This window comes from Coenobita brevimanus, chromosome 100, assembly GCF_032717465.1.
Source record: "Coenobita brevimanus isolate Jiangsu-jjx chromosome 100, ASM3271746v2, whole genome shotgun sequence".
In the NCBI taxonomy this organism is placed as follows: domain Eukaryota; kingdom Metazoa; phylum Arthropoda; class Malacostraca; order Decapoda; family Coenobitidae; genus Coenobita; species Coenobita brevimanus.
The window spans coordinates 60,412,333-60,435,784 of NC_137053.1; the positions used below are offsets into that span (position 1 = coordinate 60,412,333).

Genomic DNA, 23,452 nt, shown 5'->3' on the forward strand with positions numbered 1-23,452 from the left:
GGCGTCTTTCTCCAGTATTTGCGTACTTTATCCAGTAGTCTTCCTTAGCTAACTGTCTGGCTTCACGTCCTGCTCTATTATCCGTTCGTATTTTTCAGTGGAAGTGTTTTAGGTAGGCACATATGGCTAAAACAAAATTTATGTATATTCCAACATACCAAAATATTTCACCTTATCTTGGTTCAGAACTTCGTCCTTTTGCAGCTTATTTCTCGTAGCTTATTGGCTCAGTAAGCTAGCACTACGTCTCTTTATCCTTTCCATAGCATTTCTTTGTGACTAGCAAAGTTTTTAGTGATAATCCCTTGCTGCAACTCGACATTCAAGATTTAGAGATGGCATTTTTAGACCAAGTAAAAACAGAATAGGTAGTGTATACATGTTTGAATTTATACTCTTGCTCTCTCTGGTCTTGGTTCTGCCGTACTCACCATTACCTATTCCCTACCCTGGGTCAGCAGCACCAGCAGCTAGAGGGTGTCACGGCGGGGAGGTCAGGAGTTGGCGCCGTGAAACCTACCGAGTGCATCTACGGCCGTGTTGAAACCTTCCATAAGCCACACCGCCAAGGACGATGGGGGCTAACTGTGGTACGTAGCCCACTTACGCACTCTGATGTAGTAGTAGTAGTAGTAGTAGTATATCATCAGCAGCTACTTCCTAAGCGATTTACTCTTCACATTGCACCTCAGTATCTCTTTATGTTTTACTGGTGCAAACTGTTTAAATATTAATACAAATTAGTAACACACGAGAGAATATATAACAGGCAAAATTAAATCGCTAAGACAGAGGTGTTACGAAGCCTCGTATATCACCTAAAATACAGCCTCAGTGTGGAGACGCCCTTACCCGCCCTTCGCCCCACCAGAAAGAGTACCCGGAGCCCGTGTACCCTGCCTTCGTGCTGGGTCCTGCCTATATCGTGGGCATGGAGGCGGTGAGGCGGCTGGTGAGGTACGCCCCATTCACGCCCATGGTCACCCTGGAGGACGTCTACATCACGGGTCTGGTGGCACATGCGGCGGGTGTTCCGAGAGTCCCCGCCTCAAACATATACGACGGGAACCCCACAAACCAGCTCTTCCGCGGCTCCAAAGTGTTCCTGACCGAGAAGCAGGAGAGCGTGAGGAAGTACGGGTGGGAGGGCATCATGAAGTATTCTAACGTCAAATTATAGCCGAGGTTTCGAATTAGACTACTTAGAAATTTTAAGGTCCCGCCTCTCACGTCAGTGATGGAAACCTCACGGACCAGCTCTTCTGTGGCACCCATGTCTCCTTGACCGAGATGCCTGTCAGTGTGAGAAATTTCGACTAGAAGGGTATTGGGGAAACCTCTCGGGTCTGACTGTAGCATAATTTCTGGATTAGTTCACTGAACTTTGGTACAAGGTGAACACAAATTGTCTGAGCTATTTTGTTCACAAGCAAAACTGTTAAGAAACTACTGTGTATACATTTACCACCTGTCTGTTAGAAAAATTATCATAGTTATATATAATTAAGTGAACAGTATTAAGATATCGTCTTGCTGCCCACTACCTGTTAAGATGACAGTGTGTTATACAGTACAGTGATGCTCTCCCACGGTGCGCGTGTCTTGCAGTTACAGTGACGTCACAAGAGAAGGCACTGTAAGAAGAATGCTTTATTGAAACTAAGTCCATTACTCTGTTCTCAAGAAAATTTATAACTTAATATCAAAGAAAACCAACTTCAGAAAACTTTTTGTCTGTTTGGTACCTCCAGCCTCAGAAAGCATGGGGAGCTTTGTTGAATGGTGATGCAACTTATCCATATATTATCAGACGAAACGGATGAATGCGTTTACAGCGCACATAAGTCATGAACATGACTGCCATATATGACGCATTATCTGATTAACAGGTATTAGAAAGTTGTATGAAATTTAAACATGTTTTACTGTATTGCATAAAGGTTTAATAATTTTTCGTACAGATGTTAGAGAATGTAACCCTTTGGGCAGTTTACGTATGTACTTATTCATAGTTTTCTAACTTGAACTGGTCATTATCGAACTCAAATATCGAATCAGTTCATCCCAGAGCCTCGAACTCTAAATCAGAGACAGTTATCTGATCCCACTGTCTTGACCACATAAGGACTTAGTACATAGTTATGGGCAGGCTGCGTGATTTTGACGAGTCAGTTTTAGAATACTTGTTAGGACATGTGTTCGACTCCATTGCACTTTACAAATGCAGTTAGTAATGAAGCTAAGTAGGTACGCTTGTTTCTCATGTTTTTCGTAACTTGTCAGAAAATGGGGGTTGATGCGCTCCCCCATCCACCTGTGATATCTTTTTTTTTTTTTTTTCCTTTTTGATCCAGGGACGTTATTTTGTTCTATTTTTCATTTTTTTGTTATTTTTACTGCAGGTGACACCAAACGATGGTGTTCAGCTTCAGTAAGATATTTCATGGCTGCGAAGGGTAAAAACAATCTCGCGTCTTTTTGTCGAAGCGCGAACCCTTGTCATGAGACAGGGTGTTACGTGCGTGTGGAGTGTCATGTTTCAGATTCGTGATTAATCCAAGGTTGTCACTATTGGTTCGTGATAATATTTTGCCTTCTCTTTAGCATAAAACACTTTGTAGTACATCTTCTTAGCGACTTATTTTGCATCTAACACCTTAATGTTTTCTTGTATTTTTTTTTTTTTACTGTCACCCCATTTTGTATCTGTAATATATAACAGGTAAATGTACTGTTTAGGAGTTACAGCGAATTTCCAAGCCCTACAACACAGTGAATTAGTAACTGTTAATCGTTATCATGTGGACTGTCTTTTCTTCGGTATTTTACGTTCATTGTCCATGTATCTTTACATGACCTTATCAAATGCCAGAATTCTTCATTTATTTCCTTGTAGCTTTTTAACACGTGCTTTACCACCTCATCTCTCTCTCTCTCTCTCTCTCTCTCTCTCTCTCTCTCTCTCTCTCTCCCCGAATGACCTAGCTTAGCCCTGTTTGTAAATAACCATACTGTAGTTATATTTTTACTAACAATAAAAGTCTTTCTTACCTCTGTTTCTCCTTCGTCCTTATCGCCAGAGAGAATATAACATCTCAACTATACGCCTTCTACTTTAACTTGGCCTAAAATTGCTGTCTGTCCGTGTTTAATGCAAAGTTGTGACAATAGATGAATGCTAGAATATGGTGCTAATCACGAAGAAGAGCTATGGAAAGGATGTAGGGCCGTAGCGTTCACTTTAATAGCCACCGACCCAAATAATCTGGGAAAGGACGAAACTCTGTGCCAAGTTGAAGTGACGGGAGTATATACTGACGTCTTAACCCCTTCACTACGATGACCTATTATTCATTCTACCACCAGACGCTTTATACACCTGGGGGAGGGGGATTTCTAGCAGTGGAAAGGACTGAAAGAAATATCGCCCTAAGGTAGATGAAGTCGTTAAGTGGTAGTGGTGGTGGTGGTGGTGGCGGTAGTAATAGTAGTAGTAGTTCTTGTTGTTATTGTAGTAGTAGTAGTAGTAGTTCTTGCTGTTATTGTGGTAGTAGTTGTACTTGTTGTTATAATATTGGTAGTAATTGTTGTTGCTGTTATGATTGTAGCAGTAGTAGTAGTAATACTTGTTGTTATAGTAGTAGTAATAGTAGTAGTAGTAGTTGTGGTGGTGGTGGTGGTGATGGTAGTAGTAGTAGTAGTAGTAGCAATAGTTGTGGTGGTGGTGGTAGTAGTAGTAGCAGTAGTAGTAGTAGTAGTAGTTGTTGTTGTTTGTTGTTGTTGTTGTTGTATCACGGGGATACTACTACTAGTATTTCCTTCAGCGTGATGTATTAAACTTGCGAGGAGCTTTTTATACAGAAGTGGTTAGATCCACCCTTAATTAACCCCTTCACGACCAGGGGTCCTTCGTAATTAGGGTAAAGTTTATATAGTGACAGGAAGAAGAGAATAATACGTCACAGGATTCAGGAAGTTAAATTCAGGCTTGTGTGTGTGTGTGTGTGTGTGTGGTCTCCTTCATGCATGACTCAGATAAGATTAACTATTTTAACGTTTTCTTTGAGTATGAAAGGATTAGGTATGAAAGGAAATTGGTAAATAAATATTCTGGTTAATATTCTTTTGTTTATTTTTCTACATAAATATTGCAACTCCTTATAAATAGGTGCCATACCCAAAGTTTTTTAAAATATATAAATAAATGTAAAGGTTGCATAGAAAACGGAGTGCGCGGCAAAGTCAAATTCATTACATTACACTACTTACCCGCTTCATATCCACTTTGAGTAATGAGGTATAATGTGTAGAAGAAATCGCTGAGGAAGAGGTGATACGTGAAATCCATATCCACTTAAAATACAACACCAGATCCGACTGTGATAGCCTTGGTGATGTGTAGAATAAATCGTTCAGGAAGAGGTGATACGTGAACTCCATATCCACTTAAAATACAGCACCAGATCGACTGTGATAGCCTTCGTGATGACTGATATACTGTTTTTACTCCAACTTGGCCCAGATTTTCGTCCTTTTTCAGCTGTTTCACGTTAGTCAGTGGAGAAATAAGACATTGATAAGGCTCAACATCCTTTCCATAGCACTTCTTCGTGACAGGCATCATATTCAAATGTTAATCTGTTTTTACAACCCGGTATTCATGGTAGAGAGATGGAAATTCTAGGCCAGGTTAGATTTAAAGTAGGTAGTGTCGAGTCAAAGTGGTGACATGTGAAGGCTGCGTGAGATTGACCCGTTTGTTGGTGTGTTTAGGGTATAAAAAAAAGAAAAGAAAATGATAGGTTGCCCCACTCCACCATTTTCTTTACAACAATGGGAGAGCTTAAGAGTTTATAATCAGTCACTCTTCTGCTTCTCAGGAAGGCGGCATTTTTTTTTTTTTCCTTCCTCTGTCCAAAAAAAAAAAAAATGTACAGGAAGAGGACAAAGTTCGTTGACACTTTTTTCCCGGCTGTGGCAGTGGGAGGCGTTGCACGAACTTTTTTTTTTTTTTTTTTTTTTTTTTGGTAGTATGAAGTAGTTGAGAGAGAGAGAGAGAGAGAGAACAGGACACAACGCTGGCAGAGAATAGTCGGCCATTTTTTTCGCATAACTACCACTTCAATTTTTTTATTTATTTATTTATTTATTTATTTACCATCACACCTCATTAAAGCAGCTGTTGGTCTCATCAAAGTGATAATTTGTGCCAGTCATTAAGGAAGCCCCCTAACACCTTTTCCTTAGCGATCTATTTTGCTTATTACATCTTACTCTCCACCTTAAGTAAGCTCTTCTAATATCTCCTCACTTAAAATACATAACATACAAAAGCATATCAACAATACATCTTCAAAAATAAATCACTAAGGAAGAGGTGTTATGGAGCATCCTTATCGACGGGAATACACCAGGCACACATCTGCGTCTCCTTTAAGCGGCGATTTGTCTTACTCCGTCACCATTTTCCCGTCACACGTCTCTCGAGCGACGATTTGTCTCACTAAAACGGAGATTTGTCTCACTAAAGCGGGATTTGTCTCACTAAAGTGGCCCATTTTCCCGTCACACGTCTCTCGAGCGACGATTTGTCTCACTAAAACGGAGATTTGTCTCACTAAAGCGGGATTTGTCTCACTAAAGTGGCGATTTGTCTCACTGAAGCGGCGATTTGTGTTACTAAAAAGGCCAGTATGTCTCACTACAGCGGCGATTTGTCTCACTGAAGCGGCGATTTCACTAAAGCTTGAACTTCTTTCACAAAAGCGGCGATTTGTCCCACTCCTTCACCAGAGCCTTACAACACTCAGAGTACTTCAGAATATCACGCCAGGCACTCCTCATCTTCTTCTCGCCACCCCCGACGTAGAAGGCGGCACTCTGGTGAAGCCGCCGGGTGCGTTTGTTCGTAAACAGAAGCCTCTCCGTCTGCACCCGCTTCACCCCCACCGCCCGTGCCACCATACCCGTAGTGAACACGTCCTCCAGCCAGAAGTGGGGCGTGTACTTGGCTCCCTGGACGAGGCTCCCCACTGCCTTCCTCCCGACGATGTAGGCAGGACCCAGGACGAAGGGAGGGTAGAGATTGCCGGAATACTCCTCCTGTGAGGGTGGGATTGGGATTGCTGTATTCCTGTTCATTTATGAAGACCTGTGTATAAATGTACAGTAATTGATTTAGTCTGTCAGTCCATCAGCCTGTATTTCTCTCACTTTTCAGATGTCTGTGCTTATAATTCATCTAACGTATATGATCTGACAACTGAAACAGACAACTAAACCACCCAGCCACTGGTACTAAAGGAAAGACCTGACCTCATCTGACACCTGAGGGCTTGAGGGCGCATCCAGGTAGGTGGAATTAAGTATTTTTCAAGCATGGACCTGTCTAATCTGAGTTGGTCACCTGTTTCATTCAGGTGTCAGGAGAGTGATCAGCGTGGTATGTAGATGTTAAAACCACACCATAGCACCACAAGCGAGCCTTTAGAGTTTATTGCAGCACAGGCAAGGGCAGATGTGTTGTAGTGTACCATAATGAAGAAACACAACCTAAACCTTATATACTGCGTCATAGCAAGCCTAGATCCCTTATACTGCGTCATAGCAAGCCTAGATCCCTTATACTGCGTCATAGCAAGCCTAGATCCCTTATACTGCGTCATAGCAAGCCTAGACCTATTTATGCTGCGTCATAGCAAGCCTAGACCTATTTATACTGCGTCATAGCAAGCCTAAACCCCCTGATACTGCGTCTTAGTAAGCTTAGATCCCTTATACTGCGTCATAGCAAGCTTAGATCCCATATACTGCATCATGGCAAGGCTAGCTATTGCACAGTGCATCATAACAAGCCAGTTTATTTTACAGTGCATTATAACGAGCATTAATCGTTTTATGCTGCATCATATCTAGCCTAGATGGTCCGTGTTGCGCCATACTGCAGCGCCACCGAGTGCAACAGAATCATAAAAAGTGTAACTGCTTAACAGTGCATCTTATTACACCACAGGCAAGCGTACATATTTTACGCTTGACAAGATTCGCATACATCCGTTACTGTACAGGCAGGATTTGATAAAAATTAAAGAAAACACACACACACACACACACACACACCAGGCGACCCCGTAACACCTAGCCATAAAAAGAAGAGGATCAAAGTACACACTCTCCTCCTTGAATGTTGGTTTTTGACGTTCTTTTTCGCTGCTAATTCCACAGTATTTAACAGAGAAAAAGCCCATTAAGCCTCCATTTTTAACTGTAGAGCAGCTATACCAATTTCATCGAGTCTATAGTACTAGGTGTATGGAAAACAGGTGTGGCGTGGTGGAACACATATGCGCCATATATCTAGGACTTGCTGTAAAAAAAAAAAAATAAATAAATAAAAAAATAAATAAAAAAAAGCCCCTCACCTCCGTCACCATCCACTTCCCCTTCCTGTGAGGCTTGGTTTTCTTCCTGAGGCAACCGTAAATAATGTTCAGGTCCTGGTTGTAGTCGCGCTTGCCGTGGAGGAACTTGTAGAGGTTGAAGGGGTTGACCACCACATCGTCGTCCACCTTGGCGATGTAGGGCGTGTCCTGGCACCATTCGTTCACCCAGGACAGCCACGCGATGCTCTTGTAGGTCAGGTTCCTGGCGAGATTGGGTACATGTAAGGTTAGGTTAGGGTTTCTTATTTTACAGACGCATTTGGGTATTATACGTAAGCGAACATCAACCTCTTTATTCATTTACTCACGTCAGCCGCGAGATACTCATGTAGGTATGATTTCAGCAGGGGATAGTGGTTGGGTGGGATGAGGTTTTATGTAATTTATTCATGCTGACCCAGACAGTTTTATCATCAGTCGTTTACCCATGATAAGCACACGAGGCTCTTGTAGGTCAGGTTCCTAGAGGGATGTGTCATTATCTTCATCCGTGTGTCCTTAAATAGATATAATTGAGTTCATCTAGATATGCTTAGATCAGGACACAACCCAGTCCTCCTCAACCACCAGCCTAGATTTGGGTTGGATGGAATCCCAGAAGACATGTGCTTTGCTTGTAGAATAGACCCATACAATATACAACATATAATGGAGCACAGCACAGCACATGCCATATTAAGACGCAGATACAACATCAAGAGTGTAAGGAATCAATGGGACAGTCCCATTAAGGGCAGTGGCTTACTTACTGTCGACGGTCAGACGGACTGGGGTTGAGCAACAACAAAAACATCATCAGACAATTTTACTAAGCCAAAAGGAAGTGGTGGGGAAGTGAAGGTAATAAACTTTTTCAGTGGTGTGGGTGAATTTTGGTATCATATTCAGACGAGCTAGAGAGTTTTATTCAACTGAGAGAAATCATAATGAGCAAAAGAGTAAGACTGTCTTTGACACGTTAGCCCAGGATCCCTACGAGAGGGTCTTCGTCAGTTTTCTTGGGTGGGGGGTGGAGGGATGTGGGATGGAGCCCTTAAAATTATTCAGTATTATAGTTCCTTTATGCTCAAAATTGTATCTAAGCTTCATTCATCTCTAGGGAGGACGTAAATTTACCTTATCCCTGGTCGCGGTGTAGGTTTGCGTCATTCATTATTGTGCATATTGCGTTTTTAATGTGGAAGAAAGTACTATGTTTGAACTTGCCAATCATCAGGATATATTAAGTGGTCACTGATCCATGCCTCTCTGCCATGATCACACCCCCTCTGCCACTCTCCCTTTCCTCCTTCCACTCGCTCATGCCACCCTGCCTCGTCCTACCCCAGTCCCAAACCCACCCCACCTACCCCTGCCTGCCCCACCCTATCCCTCCCCATCCCACTCCACTCTACTCCTCCCTATTCCTCTCCACTCCGTCCCATCCAGTCCCGTCCCACCCCACCCCACCCCACCCCACCCCAATCCGACACACCGAAATGCCTAACCTGTACGAATCGATGAATGTGTTCTGTATGATGTCTCGGTGACGGGCCATCTCCTCCCTGACCAGCTCCTGAAGTGTGTCGTTGGTGGTGGCGCCCAGCACGAAGATGGCTCTGTGGGGCAGGTTGGGGTGGGTTAGGTGGGGTTAGGATAGGTCAGGTTAGTTCATATAGGGTTGTGTTGGGGCAGGGAATAAGGGTAGGGTTAAGCTAGGTTAAGGTGGGGTCAGGATAGGTCAGGTTAATCCATATAGGGTTGTATTAGGGCAGGGAATAATAAGGCTGTGCTAAGTTAAATTTGGTTTTGTTAAAGTAGGTGATGTTAGGTCAGGGATGGGTTAGAGATGGATTAAAATATATGCCTCTGATGGGTTAGGATCAAGTCAGACCTGCCTGGGTTAGGATAGGGATGGATTAAGGCAGGGTTAGGATGATTACGGCTCTACTGGATTAGGGTCAGGTTAGGGTAGAGTTAAGTTTGGATTAGGGTAGAGTTAAACAGGAATGGGTTAGAATAGCTGAGGTAGAAGTAGACTAGGGCAGGGGTGAGACGGGGTAGATTTAGTTCATATTCTCGTCGGTTAAGGAAACTCCCTAGCACCTCTTCCCTAGCGATTTATTTTTGGATATGACTGGTTAATATCTTTTTGTACGTCATTTATGAGGAGTACGGTGATATTAGAGTGATGTAAATAACGCAGAAGAGGACAGCAAGGTGTAATAAAATAAATCGCTTAGGAAAAGGTGTTAGGGAGCTTCCATAACCAACGAGAATAGAGCAGAGTAGAGGCGTGACTGAAAAGGCAATCGAGGGTGAAGAAGGGCAGGAAAAACTGAGAGAAGAACTTTACGTAGGTTAGGCTAGAGTGAGATTAGTGAAGAGGAGTGAGGTTATGGGTTGGTTTGAGTGAGGTTAATGAAAAAGAGTGAGGTTATAGGTTCGTTAGAGTGAGGTTAGTGAAGAAGAGTGAGGTTATAGTTGGGTTAGAGTGAGGATAGTGAAAGGAGAGTGAGGCTTTGGTGTGGTTAGAGAGGGGTTAATGAGAGCAGAGAGGGGATTTTGTTAATATTTTGGTTTGTGAGAGAGGAGTACAGCTTTTATTTTGGAGACTTAAGTTAGGGAGGGAAGTCTAGAGATTAGATTATCTGCAAAAATAAGAGAAGAATTAGGCTTTTTGTTAGATGTGGGCGAAGCTTGAAGTTGTTAGAGAGAGAGAGAGAGAGAGAGGGAGGGAGGGAGAGGGAGGTGCATAATAGACAAGCTGAAGTAGGGCAAACCTCGATTATATCATATTTGCTCAACATGAATAAATATCGTATGTTAAACAGTGAAATATAGAAATGTGAGATTGTTTGTGATGATGTGTTCTCGTATTTAGCTAAGGATAATTGATACAGTATGCGGCAGAATATTAAAGGACGAAGGAGAAATAGTGATTGAAGGGATATGGAAGAAGTGCTGATTGGCCCGGGAGGAAGGTAGAGTCCCAGAGGATTGGAAGTCATGTATGATAGTTCCGCTGTGAAAAGGGAAATGAAGAAAGAGGGATATTTGGCTTTGTAGTTGGAAAGCTATATGGCACTGCCGATTGAGTTAGGGAGATAACCGAGAAATTATTTGGTGAGAAACAAAGGTATTTTAGGAAGGGGGGTGGAGGTATAGATCCAATATGCATTTTACGATGTTTAGTGGAAAAGTATTTTGAGAAGAGGAAGAAGTTGCTTGCTCCATTCAAAGGTCTGGAGAAAGCATATGAGGGCAGTAGAAGTTGATATGTTGTGGTAAAAAGTATTAGGAGAAATATTTTGAGATGGTTTGCCCATGTGGGGAGGATGGAGAGTGAGAGACTGACAAGAAATGTATGTGAGTGAGGTGGAGGGGAAGGTGGTAGGGGAAGACCGAGGAGGAGATGAATGGATGAGGTGGAGAGGCATACAAGAGAGGGAAGGTGTCAGCTGGAGATAGAGCAGTCAGATGGCAAAGGACAGTGTGACTTAGAGGTGACTTGTTTGTGGCCACCCCTTACAGGATTAAGGCTTGTAGCGACAGACAGACAGATAGATAAATAATTAAATACAGGTAGACAAATAAATAGATAGAGTGCTTTTCCCATTGGCCAGTCTGTTCGAACTCTGGGATTTGGCGCGTAGCAGTAGACAGATTACATTTTACCTTCTAACAGCCTTAAATTGAAACAAACAACAGCACTTATTTAAATGCTGTGTTAACCCCTTCAGTACAATGACCTGCTTTTTGATATCCTCTCTCTCTCTCTCTCTCTCTCTCTCTCTCTCTCTCTCTCTCTCTCTCTCTCTCTCTCTCTCTCTCTCTCTCTCTCTCTCTCTCACACACACACACCAGATGATTTTGTTCAGCATATACTTACACCGTCCCTCCACTTCGTCATCAGTCAACTCCACAGGCATATGAATTTACAAATGAGCTTAGGATAAAGATAAATTGTCGTTCCATTTTCTTTTCGATCCACCTCTTCCTCTCCTTCTGAAGTTATGCACTATATATACCTGTCGCCCATGAGAGGGTAGTGTGCGCCCATCTCTTTCTCGATCTACTTCTCCTTAGCTTTCCAGAATTGTACAGTTTACCATAATCTAGTGTGAGAGTAGGTAGTTCTTGCTCTACGTCCCTCCTACCCCTGTGAGTACCAAGGAAAGCACCCAGATATTTCCCTCCAAAATTACGACACGCAACCATCCAGTTTACAGTCCAGGTCCTTATTTCAGTTTGAGGTGCGCAGGTAACACACACACACACCTACCTGATGCCCGTGTAGGGGTATAGCGTGGCGTTGGCCCAGGTGCGTCTGATTCTGTGCCGCTGCTTGAAGTTGTGCACGGCGGAGGGTACCACGGCTAGGATGAAGGGCTGATTGGCTCCCGTGCACACCTGTCTCTCCCCACTAAGATCCTCCACCCACCTCACTTCCTCAGGGGCAGGGTTCACCGTCGGCCCCGTCAGATTCAATTTTGGCGCCGTGAGGTCGTATTTTCTGGAGGTGTCGTTGGCTTGTGGGTTTCCCGGGAGGAGGACTTGGAGTTTCCGGTTTGGTCTGATGAAGTGCCGTGGATTTTGGAGGTTTTGGTGACTTTGGGGAGTTTGGTTCTTTTGGAGGGTTTGATTTTTTAAGAGGCTTTCGTGGCGGGCACTGTGGATGAGATAAAGAGGTTGATGCTACGATAAAGAGGTGGAGAGAAAGAGAGAGTGAGGTAAAGAAAATTAGAGAGAGAGAAAGAAAAAGAGAGGGGGTAAACACACACACACACACACACACACACACACACACACACACACACACATTCCTCTATACATGTCATTATTTTTACCTCCAATACGAAACGAAAGCCACCTGTCTCACCTGGACACCTTAATGACCTTCTCATATTTATCGACGGTGATGACGATGACTGTGCAGGAATATACCGCCATGAAGACGCACAGGAGCGCCAACAGTCTGCGCACGTCGGTCAGAGCTGGTTTGTAGGGGGAATTGGGTCAAGGAAACTATTAGACCAAGCAAAATATGAGGTCAGGCAGAATATTAGGTCAGGGAGTAGATACGGTTAAGCAGAATATAAGGTTAAGGTCAATCAAAGTAATAGATCAAGCAGAATATTAGGTCAAGTAATATGTAAGGTCAAGGAAAATGTCAGGTCAGGCAAAATATTAGGTCAAACAGAATATTAGGTCAAGCAAAATACACAAAAGGAGTAATTTAGATGAGAGAACAAAAAGCATTTCATGAAACTGTATTATGTAAGTTTAGAGGTACATCTGAAATTATTTGAAGGAGAAAGAGTATCATAATAGGAACGAGATTTTTTTTTAATAAGACACAGACGAATGCGATGAGTTCTTGGATTTAACTTGGACTTCAGGGGAAACTTAAAAAAAATTGGGGAGACATCGAACGGCAAGTGGTTAATTAAGCCTTCAGTAACACCTTTACCACCTAAGAGCCATCGTTACTCAGGTGATAAAATCATATGTCGGGAGCAAGAGACGACCCCCAATGCATCATCGTAGTGAAGGGGTTACGTGATTTGGGGGGTCTTTCGGTTGGGGGTAGTTTAGATGATGTAATAGGCAGTTAATTGGATTATTATTATTATTATTATTATTATTATTATTATTATTATTATTACCTGTATTATTATTATTATTATTATTATTATTATTATTATAGTTTTATTGTTTTTATTATTATTATTATTATTATTATTATTATTATTATTATTATTACTATTATTATTATTATTATTATTATTATTATTATTATTATTATCATCACATTCTTTTATCTCTTAAGTAGGCTCCTCATGTATGACTGACGCAATAGGTGTCAATACAAGGAGGAAAAGATAAACCAAGCGAGTTACGGCAAGAGGTGATAAATATGATGAGGTACTGATAACTGATAAAGGAAATACATGTGTCGATAGATAAAAAGCAGTGGGAAGGAAATACACATGCAGTTCCCATTGAAGAGAGAGAGAGTACTTTAAGAGGAGACCTTTCCAAAATTTACTAAAAAAAAAAAAAAAAAAAAAAAAAGTCATTTCCAGAGCTGAATAAGGTGGAAAAGAGCAAAAGAGAGTAGTTTTGGAAAAGAGCAAAAGAGAGTGGGCTTAGGAAAAGAGCAAAAGAGAGTGGGTTTTGGAAAAGGGCAATATAGAGTGGGTTTTGGAAATTAGCAAAAGAGTAATTTTGGAAAAGAGCAAAAGAGAGTGGGTTTTGGAAAAGAGCAAAAGAGTAGTTTTGGAAAAGAGCAAAAGAGAGTAGTTTCGAGAGACCTCCAAAAAAGGCAAAAGAGGGTAATTATGAGATCCTCGGACTGAACGGGTTAAAAGGATGCAAAAAAAAAAAAAATAAATAAATAAATAAATACTGAAGTGCTAGAGGCGGGAACGGAGTCAGGGAAACGGGTGTCGAGGGAGCCTTCTAAAACCACGAGGATACAGATAATGGGTACTTCTGAGCAACATCCATTGTCATCGATAGCGTGGTGGAGTGATAAGATTATTTGTCACATCATCAACATGCTAGATATCATTTCCTAGGCTGGTTAGATTGCTTTTCCTAGGCTGGTTAGGTTGCTTTTCCTAGGTTGGTTAGGTTGCTTTTCCTGGGCTGGTTAGATTGCTTTTCCTGGGCTGGTTAGATTGCTTTTCCTAGGCTGGTTAGATTGCTTTTCCTGGTCTGGTTAGATAGCTTTTCCTAGGCTGGTTAGATAGCTTTTCCTGGGCTGGTTAGATAGCTTTTCCTGGGCTGGTTAGATAGCTTTTCCTGGGCTGGTTAGATTGCTTTTCCAAGGCTGGTTAGATTGCTTTTCCTGGGCTGGTTAGATAGCTTTTCCTGGGCTGGTTAGATAGCTTTTCCTAGGCTGGTTAGATTGCTTTTCCTGGGCTGGTTAGATAGCTTTTCCTGGACTGGTTAGATAGCTTTTCCTGGGCTGGTTAGATTGCTTTTCCTTGGTTAAGTTAAATCGTGGGGAGGACGCAAGTGTGAAATGGGCAACGCGTCTAGATCCTGAAAGGTTTAATTTTGTTCAATATAGCGAGTCTTTTTTTTTTTTTTTTTCGTTGTTAATGTGTCTTATTCATTTTTTCCAATACAGTGCCACCTTATTGTGTGTGTGTGTGTGTGTGTGTGTGTGTGTGTGTGTGTGTGTGTGTGTGTGTGTGTGTGTGTGTGTGTGTGATTTTGTATTTGTGACAATTCTTTTTATTTTTTATGTTTTCTAACGATTTTATTTAGGATAGGAAGGGTTTGTCTTTTGAAGGGGTTACTGAAGGCAGTATTTAACCTCTCTCTAGTTCGAAAATATGTTCTAATCTACACCCAGACGACTTTAGGCATCTAAGTAAATAAATAAATAAATAAATAAAAATGCCGCTGTAAAAGGCCAGATAATATGACCCTTAACTCACTGAATGTAATTTTTTTTCATCCCATTTTTACTATTTTGCTTTTCATTTTATTCCTGCGATCGTCTGAATTTTCGTTTATTCCTGCGATCGTCGTTATTTTCTTTCATTCCTGCGATCGTCTTTATTTGTCTTATTTTTTATTTTTGTTATCTCCAGACGATTTTATCCACCTTAACCCCCTTTGACTTTGAGGACCGGAATGTTACGTACTTATGGTGCGGCGAAGCATGGCCACTTCTACCTTGTCGCCGCGTGTATATAATGTGTTGTCCTGCCCACCCTCCTCCACCAGGGTCCCGGGTTCTTGGGCGTGGATGTGCGGGTGGTCATAGTGCGAGGACCTTCACTCTACATCATTTAGCTCTAATCGGTGTCCTCCAGCTGGCTCTAATTGTGGCTCTAATCGGTGTCCTCCTGGTGGCTCTAACTAGTGTCCTCCTGGTGGCTCTAACTAGTGTCCTCCTGGTGGCTCTAACTAGTGTCCTCCTGGTGGCTCTAACTGGTGTCCTCCTGGTGGCTCTAATCGGTGTCCTCCTGGTGGCTCTAATCGGTGTCCTCCTGGTGGCTCTAATCGGTGTCCTCCTGGTGGCTGTAATTGGTGTCCTTCTGGTGGCTCTAATCGGTGTCCTCCTGGTGGCTCTAATCGGTGTCCTCCTGGTGGCTATAATTGGTGTCCTTCTGGTGGCTCTAATCGGTGTCCTTCTGGTGGCTCTAATCGGTGTCCTCCTGGTGGCTCTAATCGGTGTCCTTCTGGTGGCTCTAATCGGTGTCCTTCTGTTGGCTCCTAGTTCAGGTGTCCTTTTCCTGCTTCATCATAGCTGTTGGAAATGAGACTGTATTGTCCTGCCAACACTTATATATGTATTGTCCTGCCAACACTTATATCACTTAGGTCTATTTTTCTTTCACACTTTGTCTAAATTTTCGTCCCTCTTATTTCACGTAGCTCAGTGGCAGAAAAAAACAAAACACAATTCTGCTGCTCTACATCCTTTCCATTGCACTTTTTCGTGACTAGCATCGTATTCTGTTATTAGATCTCAGCGTTCAAGATAGAGAGATTGCTATTTTAGGCCAGGTTAGAATAAAAAGAGTACAGGCTCCTTCTCTTTGCTGTAATTACTTTTGGAAATGGGACAATGCCGGAATTAACCTTGCATATCTTGAACCTTTCATTACCGTTCCTCTGTCTCTCCCAGTTCCAGGTTCAAGTTTAAGCGGGAGCCATGTTTAGGTTCACTTTGCAATATTGTGTTTCTGAAATAACATCCTTCTCTGAACCCACAAGAGCTGGAGATACAAAACTGCTGAGGTCGACCTTGTACTGGGCTACATGGCACTCGAACTGATGTCACTGTCTTTTCTCTGACACGATAAAATACCTGTAGGAGATACAAGATATCACTGTAGGAAATATATTACACTGTCGGCCAGAACACCTTGCATTTATGGTGGCTTGAATTAGTGTCCTTTACGCACTGTTACACACACACACACACACACACACACACACACACACACACACACACACACACACACACACACACACACACACACACACACACACACACACACACACACACACCTTACACCGTACCACTCTGGGCCACACACTGACAAACTCGTGTATTGTAGCCAACTCGACTGTACCCCAATCGTGTGCTCTTGTCGCTTATCAGATGACACACATGGTTATCTCTGATATAAGGCCGGTATTCTCTCATGGCTGATATTCTGTTTGCTTATTCTCCTTCACTGTCATGGCGCCTTTTATAACTAGCTGGGGTAGCCGGCGTTGCCCGGGTAAAATCCTGTGACCGTGGATACCGGCATTGGCTGGAATTTGGATGGCCACTTCACCTATGCGACAAGACCCCCGTAGTCCTGTTTTACCCACTGATCCTATGCTCCTCCTTGGGCCCATTTCCCCAGAGATATATTTCACATGGAGCTATTCCTACCATGGACCTATTTCTCCTCTACCGACCCACCCACCAACCCTGCCCACCCACCTCATCCGCCCTGCCCATCCCACCAATCCATCCACCCATTCAACCTGTTGTAGTTAATCATAATACGGTTGTAGATGTTAAAAAAAAAAAAAAAAAAAATGTACTGTACTTGTTTACCATGTTTCCACTATGTTGAGTATATCTTAGTAATTTTTATCACGGCCATCAGGGATGCCACTTTAGCATCTGTAATTACACATTTATATTCGTCGTAAAAGTTACACCTGCCAGAGCTGTTTAGAGAGTTCTGTATGCATCCCCTTCAGTTTCCACAGAGGGCAGACAGACAGACAAACAAACAGACATTCTCATATATATATATATATATATATATATATATATATATATATATATATATATATATATATATATATATATATATATATATATATATATATTAATGATAATAATAATAATGTACTGCAAATTCCAATACTAATACAACTTCGGAGGCAGTGGATTCGGCCAGCTATTTGGGTGCCACCACATGAAGGCGTCCCTCTTCAGCACCTAAAAATGAGTCATACAGCGGTCATAATGTCCGTTGGGTAAACACGACTTGCAAGAAGATTTATTAACGCGTGACATTCTTACCTGGGAATACTTACTTTTGTCCAGTAAATCCCGTCTTAACCCACTAAACCACCAGGCGTACAGTTAATTATATGGTTGCCACACAGTGTAGTAGATCCTTTCTTGGGCTACAATAAAAAAAATTATCCTGTCACACTATAAAGTCCAGTTCGCGCTACATCAGCTGAGTGGATGCTGGGTGTTCGTATGTGCCAGCTAAATAGGACTTATTGTGTTTCCATGGCTGGAAGTGGGGTTGTGGTCAGTGTCTTCTCCCGCCCTCACAGTCTTTCAGTTATTTTCGTTTATTTTTTATCTTACGAATGAGTCTCCTTGGTTACTGATCAAATTTACCCTTTAGGCCTGACTACACTTGGTCATCAATTGAGGAATCTTCGTCCAATAAAAAAAGTAAAGTAAAATAAAATAAAATAAAATAACACCCTGTAGTCAGTATATGAAACCTACTTGTATATATTACACCTTCACATCTGTATTTACTCCTCAGTTTTATAATAATGTTTACTCTGTCGATAAATCCAGCGTATCTAAGGAGGTGCGCGTAGTCAATTAATCCCACAGCCATTTTTTAGCCTCACATTAACAAATTTATCTTTTAAATTGAGGCTGGCTAATATAACTGTTGGAAAAGCAATTCTAACCAGAGATTATTTTTCGATCAATAAAATGTTACCTTTGGGGCAATTATTATTTATTTTAACTCGCCCCTGCTCACCAAAGCTTAGAAAGATACTTGATGTAATTTTCTAACTATATATGTACTTTGCTTATCACCTTATTCAGGGAACTTAAGAAAGATGCTTGATTTCTTAACTGCATTCACTAGTCCTTAGAAGATTGTCTAACTGATTGTACTTAATTTATCAGTATTTATGTAAATTTAGAATGATGCTTAATTCACTTACTGTATGAATCTGCTACCTACCTACCTATTTACCTCACCAATAACTTGCCTACATGCCTACTTACTAGTAACTTACCTATCTGCCTACCTACCTACCTCCCCAATACCCTAGCTGCCTACCTACCTACATACCTCTCCAGTAACCTATCTGCCTACCTACCTACCTACCAACTTACCTGCCTCCCCAATAACTTACCTACCTACCTCCCTTCCTTCCTTCCTCACTCCCTCCCTGTTATCAGTATGTACAGTCGCGGACAAAAATAATAATCCACGCTACTGCGATAATCAGCAACACAGTGAGCGATGATTACCGAAAGCCGATGATGAGATATTCGGAGCTTAACAAACTTATCAGAATATTACGTAGGAGTTCCACAGTTATTCGGCCAAAAAGTGGGACGATGTTTGTGACTGCGACTGTACCTAGCCTTAAAAAAACACTCAATTCCCTCACTGTCCATGTGTTATCAATATGTACCCATGAATTTTCCTGGGAATGTGGGTAGCCGTAAATGGTGGTGTGAGAACCGCCAGAAGGTTGAGATGAGAAGTGTTGTCGTCTGCCCGTCTCGGTAATGGGACTTTCCACCGCTTTTTATATATATATATATTTTTAGTTTATTGATACTAAGGACGTTATTATTCGGATTCTCAGTGACTTTGAGAACTGGAGGGTTTATGTTTTGTCTTTGTTTAATTATTTATTTATTTATTTTTAGTTGTTTTATATTCTTGCTGTCGAAGGAGTTTCATTCAGATTTGGGGGATTTTTGGAAGTGGTCAGATTTAGTCCTCATTTTTACTTTTATCTATATCGGTATCTGTCTGTCTGTCTATCTGTCTGTCTCTGTCTGTTTCTCTCTCTATCTATCTGTCTATCTTAGTTTGTTCGTGCTATCCTTAGACGGTTTCATTCAAAATCAGAGACTTTTCAGGCTGGATAGGTTAGATAGGTTAGATATAGCCTTCATTATCTGTCTATCTACCTGTCTATCTATTTATCTATGTTTATCTGTCTATTTATCTAACCATCCACCTCTCTGTCTGTCTATCTGTCCATCCATCCACCTCTCTGTCGATCTATACTTTTTTCTTGCAATCCAAAGACAATTTCATTTAGCTTCGGAGTGTAATTGAGTCAAAATTTTCACACATCTGCGTATGCACTTTTTTTTTTTTTCATCTCATATTCCCATAATAAACAGAAATCTTTAATGTTTCCCCCAAATTGGCCTGCTGTCTTTTTTTTTTTTTTTAGTCGCATTTTTCCAGGAATCATATTTTAGGTATTCACAAATATCCACTTTTTTAAATTATGTGAAATTCTTTAATATTTCCCACAGGTGTTATTCGTCTCTCTCTCTCTCTCTCTCTCTCTAAGGTAACGCATAGTCGCCTTCCCCTCTTCCTCATCAACCTGCCAGTGTCTTCATCTGTTTCGGCCAGGCTTCTTCCCTCACTGTCAGATTCTTCACATAATTTGCCTCAAGCAGTTAGTTTCCTTGGTCAGGCATTTTCTCCCTCTAAGTCCCCAATTCTCGTCGCCTAAGGACACACCCGAGCACCCTTTCCTGTGCGATTTAGTTTTGGATACGACCTGCTTATGGTGAAATTAGAATGATTTAAATAACAAAGAAAAGGAGAGCAAGGTGTTAATAAGCAAAATAACTCGCTTAAGAAGGTGTGATAAGCAAAATATATCGCTTAGGAAGAGGTGTTAGGGAGCGTCCTTACCCGACGAGAGTATAGTTGCAAGTTCATCCACTTAACACATTCTTATTTGTATTTATTTTATTTACCCAACATCCTGGAGAAAGTTGTAGCTGTAGGTCAAGCAGGAAGGGGTACAGGAAAGCAGAAAGGTGCAGTGACACATATATGGGGCAAAAATTATCGTCTTTAATGTCATTTTAACACAGGGAGGAAACAGGACACTACAGGGGGAAAGGGGAAAAAAGGTTAATAAATACTGCATAGGACAATCAGTAGAATTCTCTCGTACACTCAACCAAGTCATTTTCGAGTGCCGTTCGTCAGGGTAGGGGAAGAAAGCCCCCACTTCCGGTTGCTTCCTTGTCGTTTTCTTGGTTAAGTTGCACATCCGCCTTCCTAATCACACTGCCAGATTTTTCTCAACAGTTTCTCATGGCCAGGCATTTTTTTTTCATTTTCAAACACTATAATTATCTATATTTTTTTCATAAATACCTCATGCACCTAATCACCTCACGTATATCGAGGCAGGTGGATTTCTTACTGTCACGTCTCAGATCGAGTTCATATTGTTTTCGTCAGACATTTCTCCCGTTCTAAAATCTCCACTTACCCCCTGCCATATGCTTACAACACGTGGAATTCTTTAGTATCCCCTGCCAGGTTTTCTCCATCTCTTGCTCATTCAGATCCATAAAAAACGCCGCTACTTCTGGATGCTTTCGCTTCGTTTTCTCCGTGATGTAGAGTTTCTCCGCGCCCTTCCTCTGCACTCCCGCCACCTCCGCCAGCAGACCCGTTGTGTACACGTCCTCCAGCCACAGGTAGGGCGTGTGGGGCGCCTGCTCCAGAAGTCTCCCCACCGCCCCCCTCCCCACGATGTAAGCAGGGCCCAGGACGAAGGATGGGTAGAATTTCCTTCCGAACTCCTCCTGAGGTGAGAAAGGGAGATTCAGGTGTAGTGGTGGTGGTGGTGGTAGTAGTAGTAGTAGTAGTAGTAGTGTGTGTGTGTGTCTGTGAGAAAGAGAGAGAGAGAGAGAGAGGGGGGGGGACTTTAGTAAGAACAAAATGTGTACACACAAGTAGTGGCTAATATGTAATGACAACATGCCCGTTATCTCTGGGGGACTTTCAAATAAACAGTACTCTGCACTTTTCACCTAAGTTGGCCCACATTTTCGTCCTTTTTTTTTGTTTATTTCTCGTAGTTCAGAGGCAGAATAAGATACTGCTATATCTCTACATCTTTCCTTAGCACTTCTTCGTGACTAGCGTAATATTCTAGTGTTAATCTACCTCTGCAGCTCGCAATCCATCATAGCCACGATAATTTTAGGCTAAGTTAGAGTAAGAGGGCTATAGATTATCACCGGAGTAAGAGATTTATTTATGATTATTATAAAGGAATATTTATTTTTTATTTCTCAAAGTTTCATAGCCATTTTCTAACCGTGGTCGCTCGGTTTATAGGTCTGTGGGACAAAATTTAAAATAAGCTGTGTTCTCGTAGGCAAGCACCTCTTCCTTAGCGATTTATTTCTCTTATTCCACACATTTATTTTTTTTTGTTTGCAACGTTTAATTTGTTTTTCTTATTGCCCATATTTTTTCCTTTTGTTTGCTATATTTTTCTTATTTTAACTGTATTTTTTTTTTTTTTTTTTTTTTTTTCTGTGATTTATTTTCTTATAGCACATATATATACTTTTGTTTTGCTACGTATGTCTCTTAAGCACTGACACAGATCGCATAAATACCACACAAGAAACTGTTTACGGGTCATAAGCATTATTGTTGTCAACGATTTATGGACGTAATTTGCATACGGAACTGTGGTGATTATTACAATGACGGCTTTTGGACATTTGAGTAGTGGTATGGAAAAGTGAACTGTATCCATTCAAAAAGAAAAGAAAAAATATATATATATCCATTCACAGCCCCCCAAACTCACCCTCGTAACATGCCACTTCCCATCCCTGTGCGGCTTGACCCTCCTCCTCAGCATACCGTAGATCTTGCAGGGTAGCTGGTTCTCCTCGGCCAGTCTGAGGGCGAGGGCGTGGCGGAGGTTGAAGGGGTTGACCACTACGTCGTCGTCCACCTTGACAATGTAGGGCGTCTCAGGGCACCAGTCGTTCACCCAGGAGAGCCACGAGACGCTCTTGTAGGTCAAGTTTCTGTTGGGTGCATCATTATCGTTACTTTCCTTATCACTGTTATGATATTTGCTATTTGGACTAACTTGGGGGTTTATATCACAAGGGAGATACAGCACACTTTGTTTAAGTACATTATACAGTTACAACAAGGGCAGGTGGACTGGCGGCATATATACTATTGTAACCAGGCTGCTTTTGCATTATTTCGTAGCTAATGAGTATTTAGCCTGACAGTTGTTCCCTCACCAAGCTCGTCCGTGTGGCACTATAGTTATGTACTGGTTTCAGGTGTAACGAGGGAATGCATGTGGTGAATGGTAAATGAGGATGACTCAAGGACAGGTGTTGGGTATATCATGTGTTGCCATGGGCGCCTGTGTATGCAAGTGTGGGTATGTTTGAGTGGTTTCTTCATTTGAGCGCCATCTTCGTCTTCGAGACCGAATTGTCCGGGGCAGCTTGCTCTCAGGGAAATTCCAGTGCTGGGTCTGGAAGCGGAATATTTCCCCTCACAACAGATTTTAGGTAATGTGGCTAGTAGGACTGACTGCCTGATGAGGTACCTGAAGGACTGGAATACGGATGGCTGAGATGAGTTGGCAGTCTAATGTGCCATAATAAGAAAGAACTTTCCGTCCATTGATGTCCAGTGGACGGCTCGGAGATTATATAGGACAAGAGGTTATTTCTTGTCCATGGACATTCAGCAGACTGCTCTGAAAAACATCTGGTCAAGGAAAGAATATTTGTGTGACAGCTCTGCTGGTTTCTACTTAGACAATGTGGTGTAGACAAAATACTGACATTGCTTGATAAGCGGCCTGAAGGACTAAAATGTAGGAGACTCATATATGAGTCAGGACTCTTGATATGAGCCAAGACAAAGTTGGCTGATGGACGACTCTTTGTTGAGCCAGGACATGGGGTAAGCTAGCTCCTTTCTGAGAGATCTGCTGGTTTTCTACCTGGCTTTGCTTTGGGGTTCAAGAGGAACTCCAAGTAATTTGCTGTTGCCAGACGCCAGTGGAAGTCTACAGACTTACTCCAGTACTGGCTAATATCCCAGCTTGCCTTCCTTTTCTTGAGGGCGGATGCTTTCCTGGCTGCTTCGGGAAAGGTGGAGGAAGTTCCTAAATACATGTAGGCAAACCTGAGTGTCAAGGGACATGTTTGTTACCTGTATTTCTGG

At 42.0% G+C, this 23,452-nt stretch overlaps 1 protein-coding gene across 1 annotated transcript; it reads right to left on the reverse strand.

Annotated features, from left to right (window-relative positions):
- Positions 1-5,757: 5,757 nt before the first annotated feature.
- On the reverse strand, positions 5,758-15,140 carry LOC145414671 (beta-1,3-galactosyltransferase 5-like). Its single transcript, XM_080284189.1, has 6 exons — positions 15,086-15,140; positions 12,304-12,418; positions 11,707-12,093; positions 8,930-9,040; positions 7,422-7,644; positions 5,758-6,102 (listed from the first exon to the last, which is right to left on the reverse strand). Exons 1-6 carry the CDS (start codon positions 15,102-15,104, stop codon positions 5,758-5,760), a joined length of 1,200 nt encoding a protein of 399 aa, XP_080140315.1. The 5' UTR covers positions 15,105-15,140.
- Between the last annotated feature and the right edge of the window lie 8,312 nt (positions 15,141-23,452).